We start from the raw sequence: 19,601 nt of genomic DNA on the forward strand, positions 1-19,601 counted from the left end.
CCTAATTTCTGTTTAACGAATAGAAGATTTTTTCAATACATTTCTAAACATAATAGTTTTAATAACTCATTTCTAATACCCGATTTATTTTATCTTTGCTATGATGACAGCACATAATATTTTACTAGATATTTATAAGACACTTTTATACAGCTTAAAGACTTAACCAGGTTATTTAGGTTAACTAGGCAAGTTAGAGTAATTAGGGAAGTTATTGTTTAACGGTGGTTTGTTCTGTAGACTATCGAAAACAAATATGGCTTAAAGGTGCTAATAATTTTGTCCCTAAAATGGTGTTTAACAAATTTAAAACTGCTTTTATTCTAGCCAAAATAAAACAAGACTTTCTCTAGAAGAAGAAATATTATCAGACATATTGTGAAAATGTCCTTGCTGTTAAACATCATTTTGGAAATATTTAAAAAAGAAAAAAAAAAAATCAAAGGGGGGCTAATAATTCTGACTTCAACTGTGTATCTTTATCGTTCAAATATGGAAAATAATTATCGAGATTGCATTTTTGCCATATTACCCAGCCCTACGTGTAATATCTCCTCTCTTTCACAGCTTGTCCCTATTTCAGGGTCCTCCTAGGTAAAGTGCCGGTGCTGAACAACACCGAAGGCAGCACATCTGGAATCAATACAGTTGAACTGGTAACTAGAGGGTTTTGGGGGAGTTGGGGCTAAGGGTTGGGCTAGTTACGGTTTTGGCCCTGGGGGTCTGTGTGTCCCTGACTCCTAAATAGACTTGATTGCTACCAGCTGGCAGCCTTAACTCACCCTGTGTCAGGGATCTCCTCTGATGTCAACCTTGTCAGTATCAAGGCTAGACAGGACAAAGGAGAGCAAGACATGAGCGGTTCTGGACAGAGGTGAACTCTGAGAAATCTTGCTGCACTGCATATGAACTCTCTGCTTTCTATCTTTATCATTTCTGCATTGATGTGGAATAATGAACACATTTTAAATGCAACAAATCATAAATATATTGATGTAATGAACATGCTTTTTGCAGGAATATGTTTTTGTAAGGCCAAAAGGGAATAGCAGTGCAGATAGTTGGCTGCTTAATGCACAGATTGACTGTTAAAGACAATGCAAAAATCAGTTATAATGCTTTAACTGACCAAAAGGTAAAACTATACCTTATTTACCTTAGTAAAGGAATGATTTACTACCCTGAAGCAATGTTTCTCAATCTTTTTGACTTTAGAACCCCCAGATTTGTGCCACAATACTAAATAAATAAATAAATAAATAAAAACATTTATTTAAATTTTTTTATTTAGTTTTATTATATATATATATATATATATATATATATATATATATATATATATATATATATATATAAAGTCACTTTACAATCATTTTATTTGTTATTTTACTTTAATGTTTTAATTAGCTTTTTTTAAAAATAAAATGTCATCATATGTGTTAATACAATTACTATTACCACATTACCATTCCATCATCATTTAGTGTAACCAATATATATTTATTTCAAAATCAAACATATTTATTCTGACCTGTACTTGTTAACATATATTACGATATACATATATTACAATATATTGTTAAATAGTATGTATCTTTTTCACATTACTGTTATGATGCGTTTAACAGTCATCATAATCCTAAAGCCTATTTTGATAAAAAAAAAATTTAAATAAAAAAGTATGAAAATTTATAAGCATTTATGTTTTATTTCATCTTTGCGTCAAATTACAAAAAACAAAATAACGCTTATGTGAGGTGTTTGAAATGCAGCTTCTATGGGGCTGAGTCAATCTGTCTTGTCTGGCTCCTCAGTCTCACACATTTTTTTTTCTTTTTCTGAAAGTCTCGATAACCCTAGTTTTTAAAAACTATTTTAAAAAGTAAGATTGTAAAAAAAATAATTTGTTGTACTCTCTGATTCACTGCACTCTAAGTTTACCCTATGATGCCTTCTTCTACTGAGAAACCCGGACATGTGAATAGGGTCCACAACTGAAATGATTGATCATCAAATGATCCTTATTTTAAATATGCCTAACCAATTTCTTTAGCACATAAACAACTTGGCCCAGGAACCAAATTAACTAAAAATGTATATTAATAATTTATCATACTGTAGTCAATGCAATCTATTTTAATTAACAAAATCACCTCCCTCTTATTATTTTTATCAATAAAATTAAACTCACATTATCATAGGCTCTACTTGTAGGTTTTTCAAAACACAGAAAGGGACAATTCACCCAAAAATGTATAATTTACACACCATTTACTCACCATCAAGTGGTTCCAAGCCTTTATTTGTTTCTACATTTTGTTGAACAAGTTTTTTTTTTTTTTTAAAGAAGATCCAACCATTTACCTTAATAGTAGTTTAAACAAACACTATATATGACAATGGTCACAATTTTCTAGCTTTCTTCAAAACATCTTATACACTAAAAAGAAGAAAGAAACTCAAACAGTGTGACAAGTGAAAGGTGAATAAATGATGACAGGATTCACAGTTTTGGGTGAACAATCCCTTTAAATTAGTTGTAATTAAAATAATTTTGTCCTCTTTAATATAACATCCCTTATATTGTAATGGCTTAATGAAGTTTAGGCTACAGGCCAGGGTCAATGATAGCAAACATCATCTAACTCTCCTCTCCAGTCATCACTTTTGGCTACTACTGTACATTACAAGTTACAGACTGGTCTGGGTAGCAGTGACTGAGATTCTGCATTACAAATTGTATAGTTGTTTTTTTATAATACAAAAGGGCTGCACAATATATCAATATCGCAATGCAATCACATCGCAAGTATATGCAATGTTGAGTCTGGATTATAATTGATCATTTTGCATGTGTTTTTTGAGGCCTATAACTGTGTGAGGGTTATAAAAGCATTCAGGCTTAAGAAAACATACCGTTTGAAAATTTGAAAAATTATTAATAATTAATTTAATGGAATTGTTTATAAAACAAAGACTATGCAATATTATTTTACATTTGATTATTCAATTACCGAATACCTGAATACATTTTGATCCTTCGGAAAACAATAAAATGCTGTATATTTAATTAGCATCTTTTTCTTTATTGAATTTATCCATGCTTGTAGATTGTTTATTATAAAAATTTTGGGTCTCAATAATATAAATATTATGCTTATTATACAAGACTTATTGTGCTCAAACTGGAGGAATTTTTTTACTGTCCTACAGAATCTTCTCAATCAAACTAAAATTATAGATTCTTTACAAACATTTATTTAACTCACCTAGTGAAATTCATATCGCAGTATATATCGCAGAATAAAAAAAAACATAATGTATCATTTTTCCATTTTTCCTCGTGCAGTCATAATGCATGTGCAACTCTCTAGATTTACAATATTGTGTAGCACACACGAATCAGTCCACTTTTTGTCATCGTGTAATTGAGATTCTGCTCCAGCTCTGCATTCAGAAAGGTCGACATTAAGCTGACCAGGTCACATCACTCAAGAATGCATCCGCACGGACGCTTGATACTGTGAGGCGGCTAATGGTGGGGAGATAAAGGTTTTTTTTCTAATAGACTTTTTAAAATTACAGTACACTCAATTATAACCAGCATTAAATATATTAACTTTAAATATTCACATACACATACACAGTTTAAATAGCTGCTATATAACTTACACCTGCTTTTAACGCCCTCGATCACGTGACCACATTGACAAGTTGAGTAAAAAAAACAAATTAAACATGTAATATAATAATAATTTAACAAAGAACCAGCAAATTTCTCTAATTATATAAAATGTTTTTCTTGCTAATTAACGTTTTAAAAATATCTGCATAAGTTACTTTAGGTAACGTTAAATGTAGGTCGTAAGACATTGTTTACAAACTGTGACGAGGTTGAAACGCAGATTCGACGACTACACGAAACTCAAACAGTTGTGATGTTTCTTTCAACATACCTTAATATGATGTTCATTATGTTTTTGCATAGTTCACAGTGTTTAGCGATAACATTATTTAAATCTCTTTCGCGTCCAGGCAAACGCCCAACCTCATACTCCTCGTGCCCAGACGTATCTCTAATCCCGCCTTTAGGAGTATGTGATTGGTTGGTAATTCTGAGCTTCAAAATATACTCTGACTTGATTGGCTACCATCGACAGGCTGCATTAAATAGATACCATTGAAATGCAAGATGTTTCTCAGTGATGAGTTGCAACTGGAAGGGCATCCGCTGCGTAAAGTATATGCTGGATAATTTGTTGGTTCATTCCGCTGTGGCGACCCCAGATTAATAAAGGGACTAAGCCAAAAATAAAATGAATTAATGAATGAATGAAATTAATGAATACAACCATCTCATAGAGGTTGAGGCAGGAAAAAAATTCCAATCAGTAAAGGGAAACTTGGTGCCAATTAACACTGTGTAAACAAATTACAAACTGTTCCTGTCTCTAATTGCCCTGATTTATTACTCTGTACGTGGAACTCAAGAGGCTGACATTGAACAAACTAGCTTTATAATCAGATGTTTCTTTCTCTTATTTTACCTCGCAGATGCCATATATATTATAACGTAAATATAAATTACATGCAGACTATTCATACTGGACAGTTCAATGAATTCTATAATAGCAGGTCCAGCTTAATTCACGTGAGATTTATTATCAGTGAAAAGGTGATTATTGACCTTCAGATTCATTTTATTCACCATAATGCTTCCACAAGGTGAGTGTGTTATTGAGTGTATGATGGATATTATTTTATTCCGCTGGCAGCTGGAGAACAATTATCCTTCAGAAATGGTATTGGAGGGCAAGGACTGTGTGTAACCCTTCATTATTCATCTTAATCAGAGACTTAATCATTAGCATCCATCAGCACTTTACATTAAACATCTGATTAATAAAAAAACATCGGACCCAATGAGGGTTATGTTGGGGGTAAGCGCTTTGATGTATATCCTATAGCTTAAGACAATGGTTGCAATCACACACTTAATTATCTCAATTTCCATCATGGCTTCATTTATTAATTCATTCATTTTCTTTTCGGCTTAGTCCCTTTATTAATCCGGGGTCGCCACAGTGGAATGATCCGCCAACTCATCCAGCACACGTTTCACGCAGCGGATGCCCGCAACCCATTTCTGGGAAACATCATGTCTTTATGGACTACATTTTATAACATTAACTATCTAGCTTTTTTTGTTTTAAACCACTGTATACTGGACCGTTAATCACAGAGCACCTTAAACATTGAATGCAATTAGTTAACAGAAATAAACTATAGCAAATTGAGACAATTGATGTTTATAATTTTATTACATTACATTATTGAATCTCCTTGTATTTTGATATAAATATATAAAGGCAAACGACTTGTGTATGCATGGAAAGTTGAAACATGAATGATTTGTGACATATTCTCTTTAATATTGTTTAATACTTTTTTCTTAAAATACAGTCTTTTCTGAGGTAGACCATTACAGTTCAAGAACATTATCATTTTTTAAAACAGACATCAAAAAAGACATGAAATAAATATTTTCATGTACAATATGCTGCAAAAATGAGGTAGAAATGGTTACAGAAAATGTACAAGAACAAGATCCAAGAACAAAGTTTCTGTACTAATAGATTCAAAACAGCTAATTAATGACAATTTTGTTGGACAAACTGTTCAACTGCCCTCTATGGTTTGTTTTGAAATCAGCCATGCATTTTTGTTCTTCTAGAATTTCTGAATAAAATCATTGCATCTTAGCGTTTAGTATTCTAATATTAAGAAGCTTAAGCTGATCACAAGTGCAGGGCACTGAATACAGGTGCAAATGGGGACCTAAATGTTTGAGCTTGTCTACTTTTGACTGAATTGCTTTCACAGTGTAAACACTCATGTGGTCAAATGTGTTCAGATAGCGACAAAAGACCCCCTACTCTTCATCTGCAGACCTAACATGATCATTATGGGTTTTCATACTGTAATTTCATTTTACCAAAAGCACATAGATTACGATCAAAATCATAGATGCCTACTACATTCTTTTTATTTTCATGTTAATACTTGATGAAAACAGTAATAAGTAGCTATAACTTTCAGCAACTCTCACATGGTCGCCCACTGAAGCTAAGCAGGTAACCCCTAACCATCCCAGATCAGTTTCTGGATGGGAGACCACATGGGAAAGCTAGGTTGCTGCTGGAAATGGTGTTAGCGATACCAGCAGGGGGCGCTCAACAACTATTCTGTGTGGGTCCTAACGCCCCAGTATATTGATGGGGACTCTATTCTGCTCAGATGCGACGTTAACCCCGAGGTCCCAACTCTCTGTGGTTGTTTAAAATCCCAGGACGTCTTTCGAAAAAGAGAAGGGGTTTAACCCCAGCATTCTGATCAAATTTGCCCACTAGCCTTTGTCCATCATGGCCTCCTTACCATCCCAATATCATAATTGGCTTTATCTCTCTATCCTCTCCACCAATCAGATAGTGTGTGGTTTGCCGCAATATGGCTGCTGTTGCTTCATCCAGGTGGATGCGGCACACTGGTGGTGGATGAGGAGATTCCCCCCAAAATAGTTGTAAAGCGCTTTTAGTGTCCAGAAAAGCGCTATACAAATGTAAGGAATTCTTAATATTATTATTATTAATTTTATTATTATAACCACTTGTGATGAGCACTAGTTACAGGATCACTGCTAGGTCGAAACGAGTATTTAGTTTCTAGGATTTTGAACTAGTGCTGAATTTTCTTACTCAATATGATGTATTTGTGCGCTCTATATTTCCCTGACTCTGCCAGGTTCTACAGATTTCTGCCACTTCAGCTCTGATCAATATGTGCTCCAGGGGTCATTCTGATTGACCTGTGTGGCATGAGTGAAGCCACCAGCTGTACTTGAAGAACCGAACAGTGCTATAGGGTTACTGGACATCAATCAGAATATGGCTTCTCCAAAAGGCTGTGGTAAGGTAGAAGAACGGGGGATGGGAAAATCAGCTCACCACATGGCTGTACAGAGCCAGCAACCATGGGGGAAAATCAATGTGCTAAGAGCATAGGGTGGGCAGGGTATACGTCAAAACTGATCAAAATTCAGCAATCCAATCTACAGACAATATAAATAACTCTACCTTACAGACAAACAGGATATTTGAAACATTGGTAGAGGCCGCTTCATTTGGATTGTCTACATGATGAGTGTTTTTGATTAACACATTTACACATGATGGTTTGCCACAATTTATGATTAGACATGATTAGCTGCCAATATTTCGTAAAGCAATCTGATTCTGATGTTTGGGTTGTTTAGGTTTTGTTCCTAGAATACACTGAAGAGACGCAATGACATACTCTGAACCATGGTTTTCCAAAAAAACAGTTTGTCCAACAAAATCAAACATCTCTTTTGCAGTCTACAATAACACTTCATGAAGACAATCATCACTCCATCAAAATCTACATCAAAAATAAAGGGTAAAGATAAGGGAAAATGTTTTCATAGAGAGTTAAAAACATGGATTTATGGCATCAGATATTCTCTGAAATACCTGAATTACATTCATTGTTTGTCTTTGTAGCATTTTCAAGTTTCACCTAAGAGGTAACAGCACAGATGCAGTGTGTATACAGGTCTGTGTTAGGTCTGTTGCTTACCTCCAACCTCAATACTTACTACTAAGACCCTAAGATTACATACATTCTTTAGTTATCATTTCTGAGGTAAAGAAATTCTTCCTGAGTATTTCAAACAAGACTACATATACTAGTAATAAAATAAACTGAGTAAAGCAGAAGAGAGAAAATAGTCATTCATGGACCCTTGTTTTTTGTGTCCGAGGGTCCTGAGCAAAGGCTCTCACGAGATTGTGAGGAATGTGATGGGTTGTTTACATGTTATATTTGGAAAATCTTACCTTTCACAAGGTGTTCAGAAAGCAGTATACCAACAGTAAAAGCTTGTCTCTTTCTGTTATCTGACATTGTGGATTAGCATTTTAATACTTTTTGGGTAGCAATGCATACTCTTTTGGTAAAATGATCGCTTTGACAAAGTGCACAAGATATGACCGTGGCCTAACAATCAGTTTTGTAAAAAATACTGTTGCTTTCTTTCCTTAGAGGTTGCATAACAGTAAATACCTTTTGGTGAATGCTGTGACTTGGACAAAATGATGTTGGTGGGATTTTTTTGGTAACAACAAAGTTTTGATATATCCTAAGCCCTTTAACACCAAATGATCTTTAAAATAAATCAGCGCAAAAGATACAACGCCATTGGAGTGGACTGGGAATAAATAGGATCCTGAGAGTTGCAAATAATGGGGGTATTTTTGAAGAAAAATCAAGTTATCTATAACCTCCAGGTTTAGTCCAGGATCAAGGCTAATTGGAATTCCAGTGAAATTCCAAAATATAATTCAGACTTTCTATCAGATAAGCCAAGCAACTAATAAATGCCCCTTCAAGAAAGGCCTAATATTTCATTTCTTTGGGAAAAAATAAAGTATATGTATATTTATTTAAAAAAAAACACACACCATGGCATGTTCCCAAGATTAAATGCATTCAATCCAAAATGCCTCTCCACCATAAACTGTAATTTCACAACAAGTCCCACTCTTTTGGCTGCAACAAGCAATAAAAAAAAGAAAGAAAGCATTAAGCAGTCCCCAACCAGTGGCTGACTAGGTTTCAGTGGCTGTAAACCTTGCTCCACTCCATACAAGTGTCCAGTTCTTTTGGGGTGCTGTGAGGGCGTACCTTACAGAAAGCATTTTCAAAGTCTTGGAGAGTAGGGGAGGAAAGGGATGCAGGGAGGCTGTGCAAGGGCACTGATGCAGAGGCCGAAGCTGATGCCAGAGCCTGCTGGCAAAGCTGCAGCAGCTCCCAGACAGAGAAGCCTTCTGAACGCTGCAGTACTGCTGACATCTCCCTTTCGCTGAGACTGCAGCCCTGGGGCGCCAGCGCCTGCAGAAGCACGTGTCTGCGTGTGTTCCCATCTGGCAGGCCTATGTGATAACGCTTGGAGAAACAGCGCAGAAGGGAATCTTTGATCAAATCAGGCCGTCTTGTGGTGCACACCACCAGAAACTGGTTGCTCTGATTATGTTGTATCTTCTCCAGCTGGGCTTGCAGTTGCTGTCTGAGACCTTCCTCCTCAATGGCTTCCACCTCACTAAGCAACACCATTGCGGGTTGTCTGGCAGTTGCAACTGAGAACAGGGTGAGCAAGAGCTGCTCTGCTTCTCCCTTCAATTTAGAGGCCAATGTTGCACAACTCAGCCTATAGAAGGAGGCACCTATTTGAGATGACAAGGATCGTGCTAGTGTGGTTTTGCCCCCTCCTTGAGGGCCAAATAGCAGGATGGTTTTTGGTGGGTGGATTGCAGGGTTGGGTCGCAGGACAGGCCACAGCAGGTCCTCCTCTAATGCTGCTTTAATGTGACAGTTCCCAGCCAGTTCAGTCCAAAGCATAGCTGGACTGCAGTCCTGCAGTTCCCGGCTAACTAGCTCCAGCATTCTGGGCTCTATGCTTTTCATGGGATCAGAGCGCTTCTGAGAACGATGCTGTGAGAAACCCTGCTCCGCACCTCCATTCTCTCCTGTCATAGCTGCTGGGGGGCTGTAGTCCCCTGCGGCTCCATATGTTGGTGAAACCAGGGGCTTTAGCCCACTGTACTTTCCCACCTCATCTCCTTCCAGGCTTGACTGAGATGAAGGTTTACTAGGTTTAAAGCCTTGAGGATCAGTGCTACCTGTTCCAAAGCCATTTCCAGCTTTATCAGTGACCCCATATGGAGAATCTCCCCCAGTTTTCATGGGGTCATAGCTATATTTCCTATAGCGTGAACTGTCACTGTCTTCCTCATCCAGAGTCATCTCAAATGCTTTTCTCTTCAGGGAGCCCCCAGGCTCTGAGCCTCCTACACTGCTGTTCTGATAGCCATAGCTGCCACCAACCACTGTGGGTCTTGAGGGAAGTGGAGAGGGGATGTAGGGGGCTGTTGGGTGGGTGTAGCTAGGAGCAAGGCCAGTCTGGTGGGGGTAGGTGCTAGGTGGGTAGTTGTACACAGGGGCAGTAGTTGTGTAACTGGGAAGAAGTGTAGGGTTCGGTTGAAGGGCATGTAACGAGGCTGGTGGAAGTGCTGAACTGGGTTGGGGACAGTACCCTGAAGAGAGATAGGTGCCATTGTAACTGGGGGGGTATTCACTGGAATGGGGCCCACTGCAGGAGCTGCTACCACTGTAGCCCGAGTCTGAAAGGTTGCTGTTAACTGCTGATACATTGCCCGAGCCTGGTGGGCCTGCTGATGTGGGAACCACTTTTGGCCCTGATAGACTTTCATGAGAGGAAGGAGGCACCAAGGAATATGCCCCATCAGTGCTGTGCGTAAGAGGCCATGGTTCCAGTTCACTTTTCTGGCCTCCGTTGAGGCCTCCGAAGGCTCCAGGCTCAGGGTATGCACCCACACTAGGGCGTTCGTAAGGTGAGTCTAGCATTCCTGAGTATTTCTCAGCATATCGCTTCAGCAGGTTAGAGGCGGTAAGGGCTGAGATGTCATCATTTGCCCATGCGTAGCTGTAGGAGCCACGACCACGACTAGAGTAGAGCTCAGACTTGTGTGCAGGGGATGAGGTGGTGGAGGACACATCCAAATGCTGCTCAGGCCACTGGCTCAAGGGCTGGGCATGCTCCGGGTTCCAGTGCATCTTTAATAGGCCTGCAAGAGACAGAAATTTGTGAGATTTTTCAGGAAAATCAAGCATATAAAATATCCACAAATCAGTTTTGGGTTAAATAGAGGCAGATTTTTTAAATAAATTAATTCTTCACATTGAATCATTTTAAGACTAGTTAAAACAACTAAAAACTTTTGGTGATCGTGGAGCTCAGTTGTGTTGCCATTTTGCTTAATGACAGGACACGTTTGGCATTGTATGCATACAAACAGAAGGAGCCTTTCTTTTTCTGTCATAAGTATAAAAAAGAATGCCTGTGAATTTGCTCTTTTCAAGCCCTCAGCCCTGTTGCTGCCTTGTGTTGCCATCTGCAGTTCTCCCAGAGGAGAAACTGTGTTATCACCCTCTGCATGTTTCCCTCAATACATCCCCTCCCACCACCACAGTCCATACACAAAGCAATACTCTAAAAGGCCTCTGTAGCCAGCTTGACAGAGTAAGGAAAAGAGAGAGAAGGAACAGAGGGGGAGAGAGAGAGGGAGTGTACGATATGGGGAAAAGGGGGTAGGGACTAGTGGATGAAATAGTTGTGCTATTCATTTACCACTTCCCATGAAGCACTGGGAGTGTGGAATGCCCTTTCCTTTAGCAATCTCCAGCAATGCTTTCTTATGATTGATTTTATTGGCCCAATGTTGCAAAGGAGATCTTAATGCATATAAAAGATGGAAAAGACACCTTTAAAAAAATAAACAAAAATGGTTTTAGTCCCCACCCTCTCCCTTCTCTATCATTAAACAATTTCCTTCTTTCTAAACATTTAAATGTGAAATACACTTGACGTAATTATAAACTCAACATACTTTTTAAGCATTCTAAAAATGAATCAACAAATTAATAAAGGGCAAAAAACTAAATATTTTTTTAGAGCATGCATGATTCATACTTGTAGATATAAACCATAACATTTTAATCCCTCATTAAGAAATATTTTTCTTTGCTTGTTCTTGAGAATTTCAAAGCGTAAAGAAGAGCTTTAAAACCAGACGATTCATGAGAGTCTGCAACTGCTCCTTCCAGGGGCATTAGCTAAATTCCACACATAGCTAAGCATTATTGAACTGTCAGGAATCGGCCTGGGGTGAGGGCTACAAGGGATATGAGGATGTAAAAGAAATAAACTGCAAATCTTCATTGTAGTGTGCAATCTGAAGAGAAAGTGATGATCACTCATTCACACTTCTGTTCACACTGCGAAGCTGCTGCTTTATTGGCATTTAAATCACGCCTCAGTCCTGTATGCCATGTTCCTCCTTACTCTTTTTCTCCCAAAAACTTGTCCCTCCCCCTTTGTGTGCTCTTTCTGTTTCTCAAACTCTCGCCCCTCCCGTGGCCAAACCTTCCCATGTGTGTCTTCAGATTACGCCTGCTATTTATTCCTAAAGATCACACCAACAGACCAGATGGCCACTGGATTACCATGTCCTTCATATTCATATATCTAGACCCACAAGTTTCCCATGTTTAACATAGCACTCATTGTTGTGATTTCGAATATAACGAAAACTCAAAAACAATCCTCACCGAAATGTAAAAAATAAGACGACCATGGGTAAATCATTTGGTCAAAGTCAGTAGGCAGGACAATCCCATCTGCAGGCTGGTTTGTGAAGTGCTGTATGGAGCACAATAATGGGGCCAGTGTGTGACAGAGATGGATGGCAGCCCAGGGGAGCTCATAAAACCTGCAACGGGTAGAAAAGGAGGAGGGGGAGTGGACAGCAGGCGCTCCGGACACCGTGTGTGCATGTGCATGCACGCGCATGAGTCTATGTAAGAGGATGGGGCTTGACATTTGGGAAGTCATTCAGGCGGTCAAACTGCTGTCCACTCCATCAATATACATGAGTGTGTGTGTGCATCGAGACACACGTAAAAGTGCGTCCAAATTTGGAATGGGAGTGATATTTGGGTCAGGTTGCTTCAAAAGGAACTGTTCACCTCAGTGTCCAACTTTCAAGCTAAAAGTGCATGAAATCTACTGCAAATGAGCTGCTCTGCAATTAGAGCCGGATCTCATCAGGGACTAATAATATAGATGTGATTTAATCTGTGTTTCTATTTAAATCACCACAGCTGCTGAGATTAACTCATTCTAGGCATCTGAGAATAGATGGTCCAATTACACTGTGGGAAGTGGGAATGACCATTTCAGCCTATTTCTGTGAACAAATGACAGTATGAAGCTGAGGAATAGTTTATTATACATGCCAATTAAGAAAACGATGATGAGTTCTCATAGAGAAATGTTCTTATTGAGATTAGTTTTAAATCTCCTGATGATTAAAATAGCATCATACGCATCCGAAGTACAGTTGAAGTCAGAATTATTAGCTCCCCCTTTTTAAAAAATATTTCCCAAATGATGTTTAACAGAGCAAGGACATTTTCACAGTATGTCTGATAATATTTTTTTGTTTTATTTTGGCTAGAATAAAAGCAGTTTTTAATTTTTATAAACCATTTTAAGGTGAAAATTATTATCCCCTTTAAGCTATATTTTTTTGATAGTCTACAGAACAAACCATCGTTATATAATAACTTGCCTAATTACCCCAACCTGCCTAGTTAACCTAATTACCATAGTTAAGCTTTTAAATGTCACTTTAAGCTGTAAAGAAGTCTTGAAAAATATCTTGTAAAATCTTATTTATTGTCATCATGGCAAAGATAAAATAATTCAGTTATTAGAAATGAGTTATTAAAACTGTATGTTATGAAATGTGTTGAAAAAATCTATCCGTTAAACAGAAATTAGAGAAACAAATAAACAGGAGGACTAAAAATTCTGACTTCAACTGTGTGCATATTTTTACATTTATCACCATCACAAAAACGTTTTGTAGTATATGTCAACATGCTGTGAAAAATGCTGCTCTGCCTCAAAAGGATTTGTGTCTCACACACATGTACCTAAACTATAGCCGCGGGACCAGTTTTAATCAAACATCATTAACACAAGAGGTTTGAGTAAACAGGCGAGTGCTGGGTGGATTAAGATAGGAAGGGCCCTTTAAACAAAACTTCATTGTCCGCATGGGAGCTCCTGACCATTGCTTTGTTTGAGCCGTGATGAGTGGTTCGCCATGCGGGTCCGTGGCTGGCAGGGAGACAGATGTTTCCACTGGTCGCCTTACTGTCTGTGTGTCCATTGTTGGACAACACATCCAGCAGACGTCCTCCTGGCCTGACAATCCCGTTGGTCCTGAGACAAAAGCTGAGGGATCCTATTGTCAGAGGCCTGCCTAATTATGGAAATCTTATTAATCTATTCAGCAGCAGTGCGCTGACAGCCTTTGTGGCATCCTAGGATTTATTAAGGGTTCTTTCGGAGATTTGTGCATGTGTTTGTTTGTGTATATTTCACAAATATATGCAGAAACAGATTTGTTATCACATGAAACATCAACCAGTGAATAACAGTGGGTAGAATTGAGGATATTGTGATTATGACTCAACAACTATATGCTTCTACAAGCAGGTTGCCCGAGCAGAAGGTTCTGCAATGTGAGAGCCGATCGGGTACGGCTGCCGGAGGATGCTCAGCTTTTCACAGCTCCCCAGGGGTCCGTGTGCACTTTCAGACCGTGACACTTTTGTTTTCCTGCCCTGAGGAACAAAACCTACATGGATGCAACAAGCCTTCTGGGACACGGGGCCATTAAACCAGGCAGATTGCATAGGGGCCAGTTGTAAACAGGAGCAGGCTGAATCAATCCAATCAAGTATTATTGTGGGCTACCAGTTCCTAAACCCCACACATAGATTTAAGTAGGTTTATCTACTAAAGACACCCCCTTCATTGTAAATTCAAAACTTACAAACACCGTGCAAGGATCCTTCGACTAAACTTCTCAAAAAAAAACAACTTCAAAGTTCTCAGTCATAAGCATTTGATAAAAACTCCCAGTTTCTGTGAGTGAAACATCAAAACAACCGAAACGAAGTTGAACAGTGAGTATCCTGTTAGGAATTATGTCCTGAAACTTCAGCCCACGGTGCTGGTATGTGTGGAACTCCCTTTGAAGAACGCAGATGACACAAAAGAAGGGCTCTTTCAAAGATGAGAGGGAGAAAGATGAGAGACACTGAAAGAAAGAGTAGATCTAGTTTGCATGAATTAATCACCTCGGTGGAGATAAGACGGCACCCTGTGTTTTAATCATCAGCTGATTTGTATTCAGTGTACAAACGTCTCTGAATCAATGCTTTAGACAGAGGAACTGCAAAATGTCAATGATGTAAGCCCATTGGGCAATTTAAAGTCATGCAAAGCCTTTACAGGGGTTATTTAAAATCCATTCTCACTTAGGTTTGATACTTTATGTGTTAATATTTTTTTTGCATAATCTAAATTCATTATTTAAAGTAAGGGATAATGTACATCTAGTCGGATGTTCTTGCATTATAAAGCCTGACGAGCTTATCAGCAGCAAACCAGAGGGCAGTCGTATAAGACTGAAGGGCTTTATTCTGCAAAAACAACCGGCTAGATATATAATATTCCACTTATTTCAAGGCTACTTGCCATAAAAGTAAACAATTAGATACAAAACATTGACACTACACCAACCTACTTGTATTATTATTCAGTCGCAACATGGTGCCAAGAACAGCAGTGTGATATATTCATAAACAGTCAAGATGATTCGAAGCTAACATTTGAGCTTGTGTTTTTAGTTTTACCAGTTGTTATTGGGAAATAACATATCTTGGAATGTTGGGATTGACCAATTAGAATCAAGCATTTCAGAGAGCCATGTAATAATTGATATTAATTTAAATGCATATATAAAACACCCTATAAAAGACACAAAAATAGTTTTTCATTAAAAAGTAACTCAAAAAATACTTCAGAAATATACTGTTCCTGTAGCTAAAAAGGGACAGGCATATATAATGAGTGATGCATGCCGATTAAACAAGTTAATATATAAAATAACAACACAAATATAAATATATTCTATCAATAATTATTTCTTGTTAATTATATCATTTAAAAAAAGGATAACTATATAAGATACATTTAAGCTATTTACCATTTAAATCTCTAACTTAAATCTAAAACAAATTATAAAAAATAAATAAATAAATAAATAAAATGTAACCCAACAACCTAAAATAAAAATATTAATAAAAAGTGAACATCTCACTAAAATAACACTAAACCTTGTCCTAAGAAAAATAAAAGAATCATGTGTGGTATTTCCTCAAAAAGACACCAGCTTCATATAATTTACAAGGCATGCATAAAAGGCCATAACTATGACAATTTTCTATGAATCAATGCATTAGTTACAGTGGTGTGGTTAACATGATCTCTCTGTCTCTTTCTCTCACTCATTCTTTCTGCTCATCTGCTCCCTTTTCATGGACCTAAAAGATGTAATAGCAGAAGAGGCAGTGGGCCTTATGAGTTTTCACACCTGCTCCTCAGCACACTGCCAGACGCCGTGGCTCTTTTCAGGCCGGCCCCGTGGGGTCCCTAGAGGAAGGAGCCTATCTGTAAGAGTGGCAGTGAAGGATCTGATTTTTCCCCTTCTTTCTCTCTCTCTCTCTCTCTCTCTAGTTCTCTATGTGCACTGCAGTCCATAATCTCAGATTTGAAGGTGTTATTGCTTAGCCTTTTGGGACACTGTAAGTGTTCCCATCTACATGTTTCTGATTTTTCTGATGGCTATAGTAAATACTAAGTCTCAAATTATATTTCTCATGTGTGAGAGGAATGAAAATGTTAAATTGTAAGAGACAAACATGACCAAAAAACCCAAGTGCCATATTCCCAAGTGCAATATCATTTGCACAGTTTAGCCACAAAAATAAGAGGAACCCAAAAGCCTTGGTGGTTTGAATGAATGATTAGATACTCATAATTTTAGAAACAAATTACCAACCCCCCTGAAAAGCTAATTCTTGCCCACAAATGGCCAAATGCTTGGCACCCCTCCCCTAAAAAAAAAACAGGGTTCCCATTTTCTGTGGCCGCAGGCCAGGTTTAGGTCATTGTGTCCACTAATATATCAAAGAACAGCTGTCCTAAGGGCCTGTGATGACCAATCACCCCCTTCCATCTGTCTCTCTTACCCAATCTCTCCTCCATCTCCCCCTGTTCTCCTCCATCCCCTTCTTCCAATCTCTGTCTTTCCCCCCTCTCCCTCCTTCTTCTCCACCCTGCCCCCTCATAGAGATCCCGTACTGCGTTGTGGTGCCCTCGCTCAAATTCCCAGTCACTTCATTTAATGACTTTCTCTGTTCATACTCTCAAATATTTTCTTGGACTGGATGTAATATATACAGTATACACACTATGTGGTAACTTTGCAGACTACAAGTCATCCAAAATCAAAATGTCATATGTCATTTACTGTAATCAACCTCATATCATTACAAACCTGTATGACCTTTCATTTACACTTTCATGTATGTATTTGGCAGATGGTTTCTTTTTCTTTGGGAACTGAACCTATTACCGTAATGTTCACAAAGTTTCTGTAGGTATCAAACACAAAATCTTAATTGTGATAGATTTAAATTTATGGATAGATGCTTTTTCCAAATTAACTTACACTGCACTATGTATGTTCATCTTTTCAATGAATCGAACACCTGACCCTTATGGTCATTTTAACAATTATAGTTTTCCCTGAGATTCAGAGCTATGACTGCATTGCTACCCCTATTTGCTCTGTTGCAGCAACAAGAAAGCTTTCTATATTGTTCTTCTGTGGAACACACACATGCGCATACTTGTTTTGGTGGTTTATGAGGACTCGTCATAGGCAAACTTAGGGTTGAGTGGTATGACCAAAATTATATTTCACGTTTTGAGAAAGCTTATTTCATGGTGATGATATCTTGCATAATATAGTTTTTTTATATAGGTAGTTATTTCAGAAAATGTGTTAAGTTTATATAATAAATAATCCTGATTATTTAAAAAAAAGAGAAAAGAACTTGATTTTACTTGATCATCTTTTAACTTAATACGTTTAGAAAACAAAATATTACTTTAGACAAACAACAAATTTCACTGTATGTCACATTTCACAGTTTTATATGGACAGACCTTAATATTATAAACATTTTTTCAAGAAAGGTCTTCTCACAGATATATCAAATATATCCCAGGTAAGTAACAGGAAAAGAAAACCTAAATATGAAAATATAAATAGGTAAACAAGGCAATATTAAACATACATAACATATCAAAAATACAAATTATAAACAATTAAAATTCTTGTATAAATTTTGAAAGTACAGTTTAGGTCAGAATTTTTAAACCCCCTGAATTATCAGCGCCCCTGTTTATTACCCCCCCTCCCCCCCTCCAAAATTTTGTTTAACGGAGAGCAGATTATTTTTTTACAGATTTCTAAACATAATAGTTTTAATAACTCATTTCTAAAAACTGATTTATTTTATCTTTGCCATGATGACAGTAAATAGTATTTGATTAGATATTTTTCAAGACACTTCTATACAGCTTAAAGTGACATTTAGGCTTGACTAAGTAAATTAGGTTACTAGGCAGGCTAGGGTAAATAGGCAAGTTATTGTATAACGATGGTTTGTTCTGTAAACTATTGAAAAAATATAGCTTAATGGGGCTAATAGTTTTGACCTTAAAATGAATTTTTTAAAAATTAAAAACTGCTTTTAGTCTAGTCAAAATAAAACAAATAAGACTTTCTCTAGAAGAAATAATATTATCATACATACTGTGAAAACACCGTTAAGTTTGATTTTTAACAGTTTTGAATTACAAGGACAAAGGGCATGTTCTCATAAACCACCTCAACATTGTAACACCCATTTCATTATACAAACCACCAACACCAGTACAATATTTATCTTGAACTTTTTTGTGCATATAACAAGTCACTTTGTTCCTAAAAATAAAACTGAACCCGAGTTTCATTGTATTTTCAAAAAGACACCCTCATAAAAACCCTTGTAAAGTCATACAGGATTAGAACAACACAGGGGTGATTAAAAGATAACACAATTTTTCATTTTTAGCAAACTCTACCTTTAATTAAAGAACCACACACAAGCCCTTTGAGGGATATCTGGGACATCTTAGAGCAGAGATTGCAAGCTTGACGCCCAATAACCCTCAGCAGCCCAGGACTTAATTGGAAGCCTAATTGTGGCAGCAACGGGCCTAATGAGCTGTCTTCAATGACGGTGAGATGATGAGCAGAGGCAGGGGGTCCCAGGCAGAATGTGTATCTCTAAGCCCCTTTTCCTACCGCCGCCGTTTCTCTTCCATCTCACTGACTGCACTGCGGGCTAATTAAAGTCCATTCACACTCGCCACTAATGACCCCACGCTCATTCACACAAACACTTCAGCACCTTGCCTGTTTACTCAAGGGCCACATTCACCCCGTCGCTCTCATTAGAATAGATGTGTTGGATGCTCGTTGTTAATCGCTCCTTCTGAGGCATCCAGCGCACCCCTTCCCATAGACCCAACTCAAAGCCTTAATGACTTAACAGATGCAATTAGAGTGCTTCTTGGGTTGGAGATGGGAAGAAATGAGGTCATAGTGAAGCGGGAGAGCTGAGGCTATGCTTGTTTCTCTTTAAAAGAGGAATATGTTGGACAGCAGGGCCCCCCGAGCAACAAGAGTTAGAGCACTCATGGGCTGCTGGCCTGGGACTGATTTAAGGGTGTGTTTGAAGTGCAGATTACAGATTCTTTGCACCAAATCCCTCCAGGAGTATCCATGGCCCCAGGAATCTCTCTCAGATTTCCTTCAACTCTCAACACTCTTCAGCGTGCCGTTCTTACATGCTCATCAGAGCTGCACTTTTGTTTGTGGAAGCAATGTGACACACATCAAACACAATAC

General features: G+C 37.9%; 2 protein-coding genes across 8 annotated transcripts in view; both read right to left on the reverse strand.

Moving 5' to 3' along the window:
* The window catches only part of stat6 (signal transducer and activator of transcription 6, interleukin-4 induced), a 52,523-nt gene extending 48,458 nt beyond the window's left edge, over positions 1-4,065 (reverse strand). The window contains exon 1 of the mRNA XM_087305274.1: positions 3,957-4,065. Coding sequence (XP_087161400.1) covers positions 3,957-3,986 — 30 coding nt within the window. The 5' untranslated portion in view covers positions 3,987-4,065. The remainder of the gene's footprint in view (positions 1-3,956) is intronic.
* A 1,343-nt stretch (positions 4,066-5,408) lies between these two features.
* Positions 5,409-19,601, reverse strand: part of fignl2 (fidgetin like 2) — a 107,390-nt gene continuing 93,197 nt past the window's right edge. For all 7 annotated transcript variants that reach the window (XM_087305892.1, XM_087305891.1, XM_087305889.1 and 4 more), the window contains 1 exon segment: positions 5,409-10,724. In XM_087305892.1, the coding sequence (XP_087162018.1) occupies positions 8,695-10,724 (2,030 nt within the window). In that variant the 3' untranslated portion in view covers positions 5,409-8,694.

Source organism: Danio rerio, chromosome 23 (assembly GCF_052040795.2).
Source record: "Danio rerio strain M-AB ecotype USA chromosome 23, GRCz13ab, whole genome shotgun sequence".
Taxonomy (NCBI): Eukaryota; Metazoa; Chordata; class Actinopteri; order Cypriniformes; family Danionidae; genus Danio; species Danio rerio.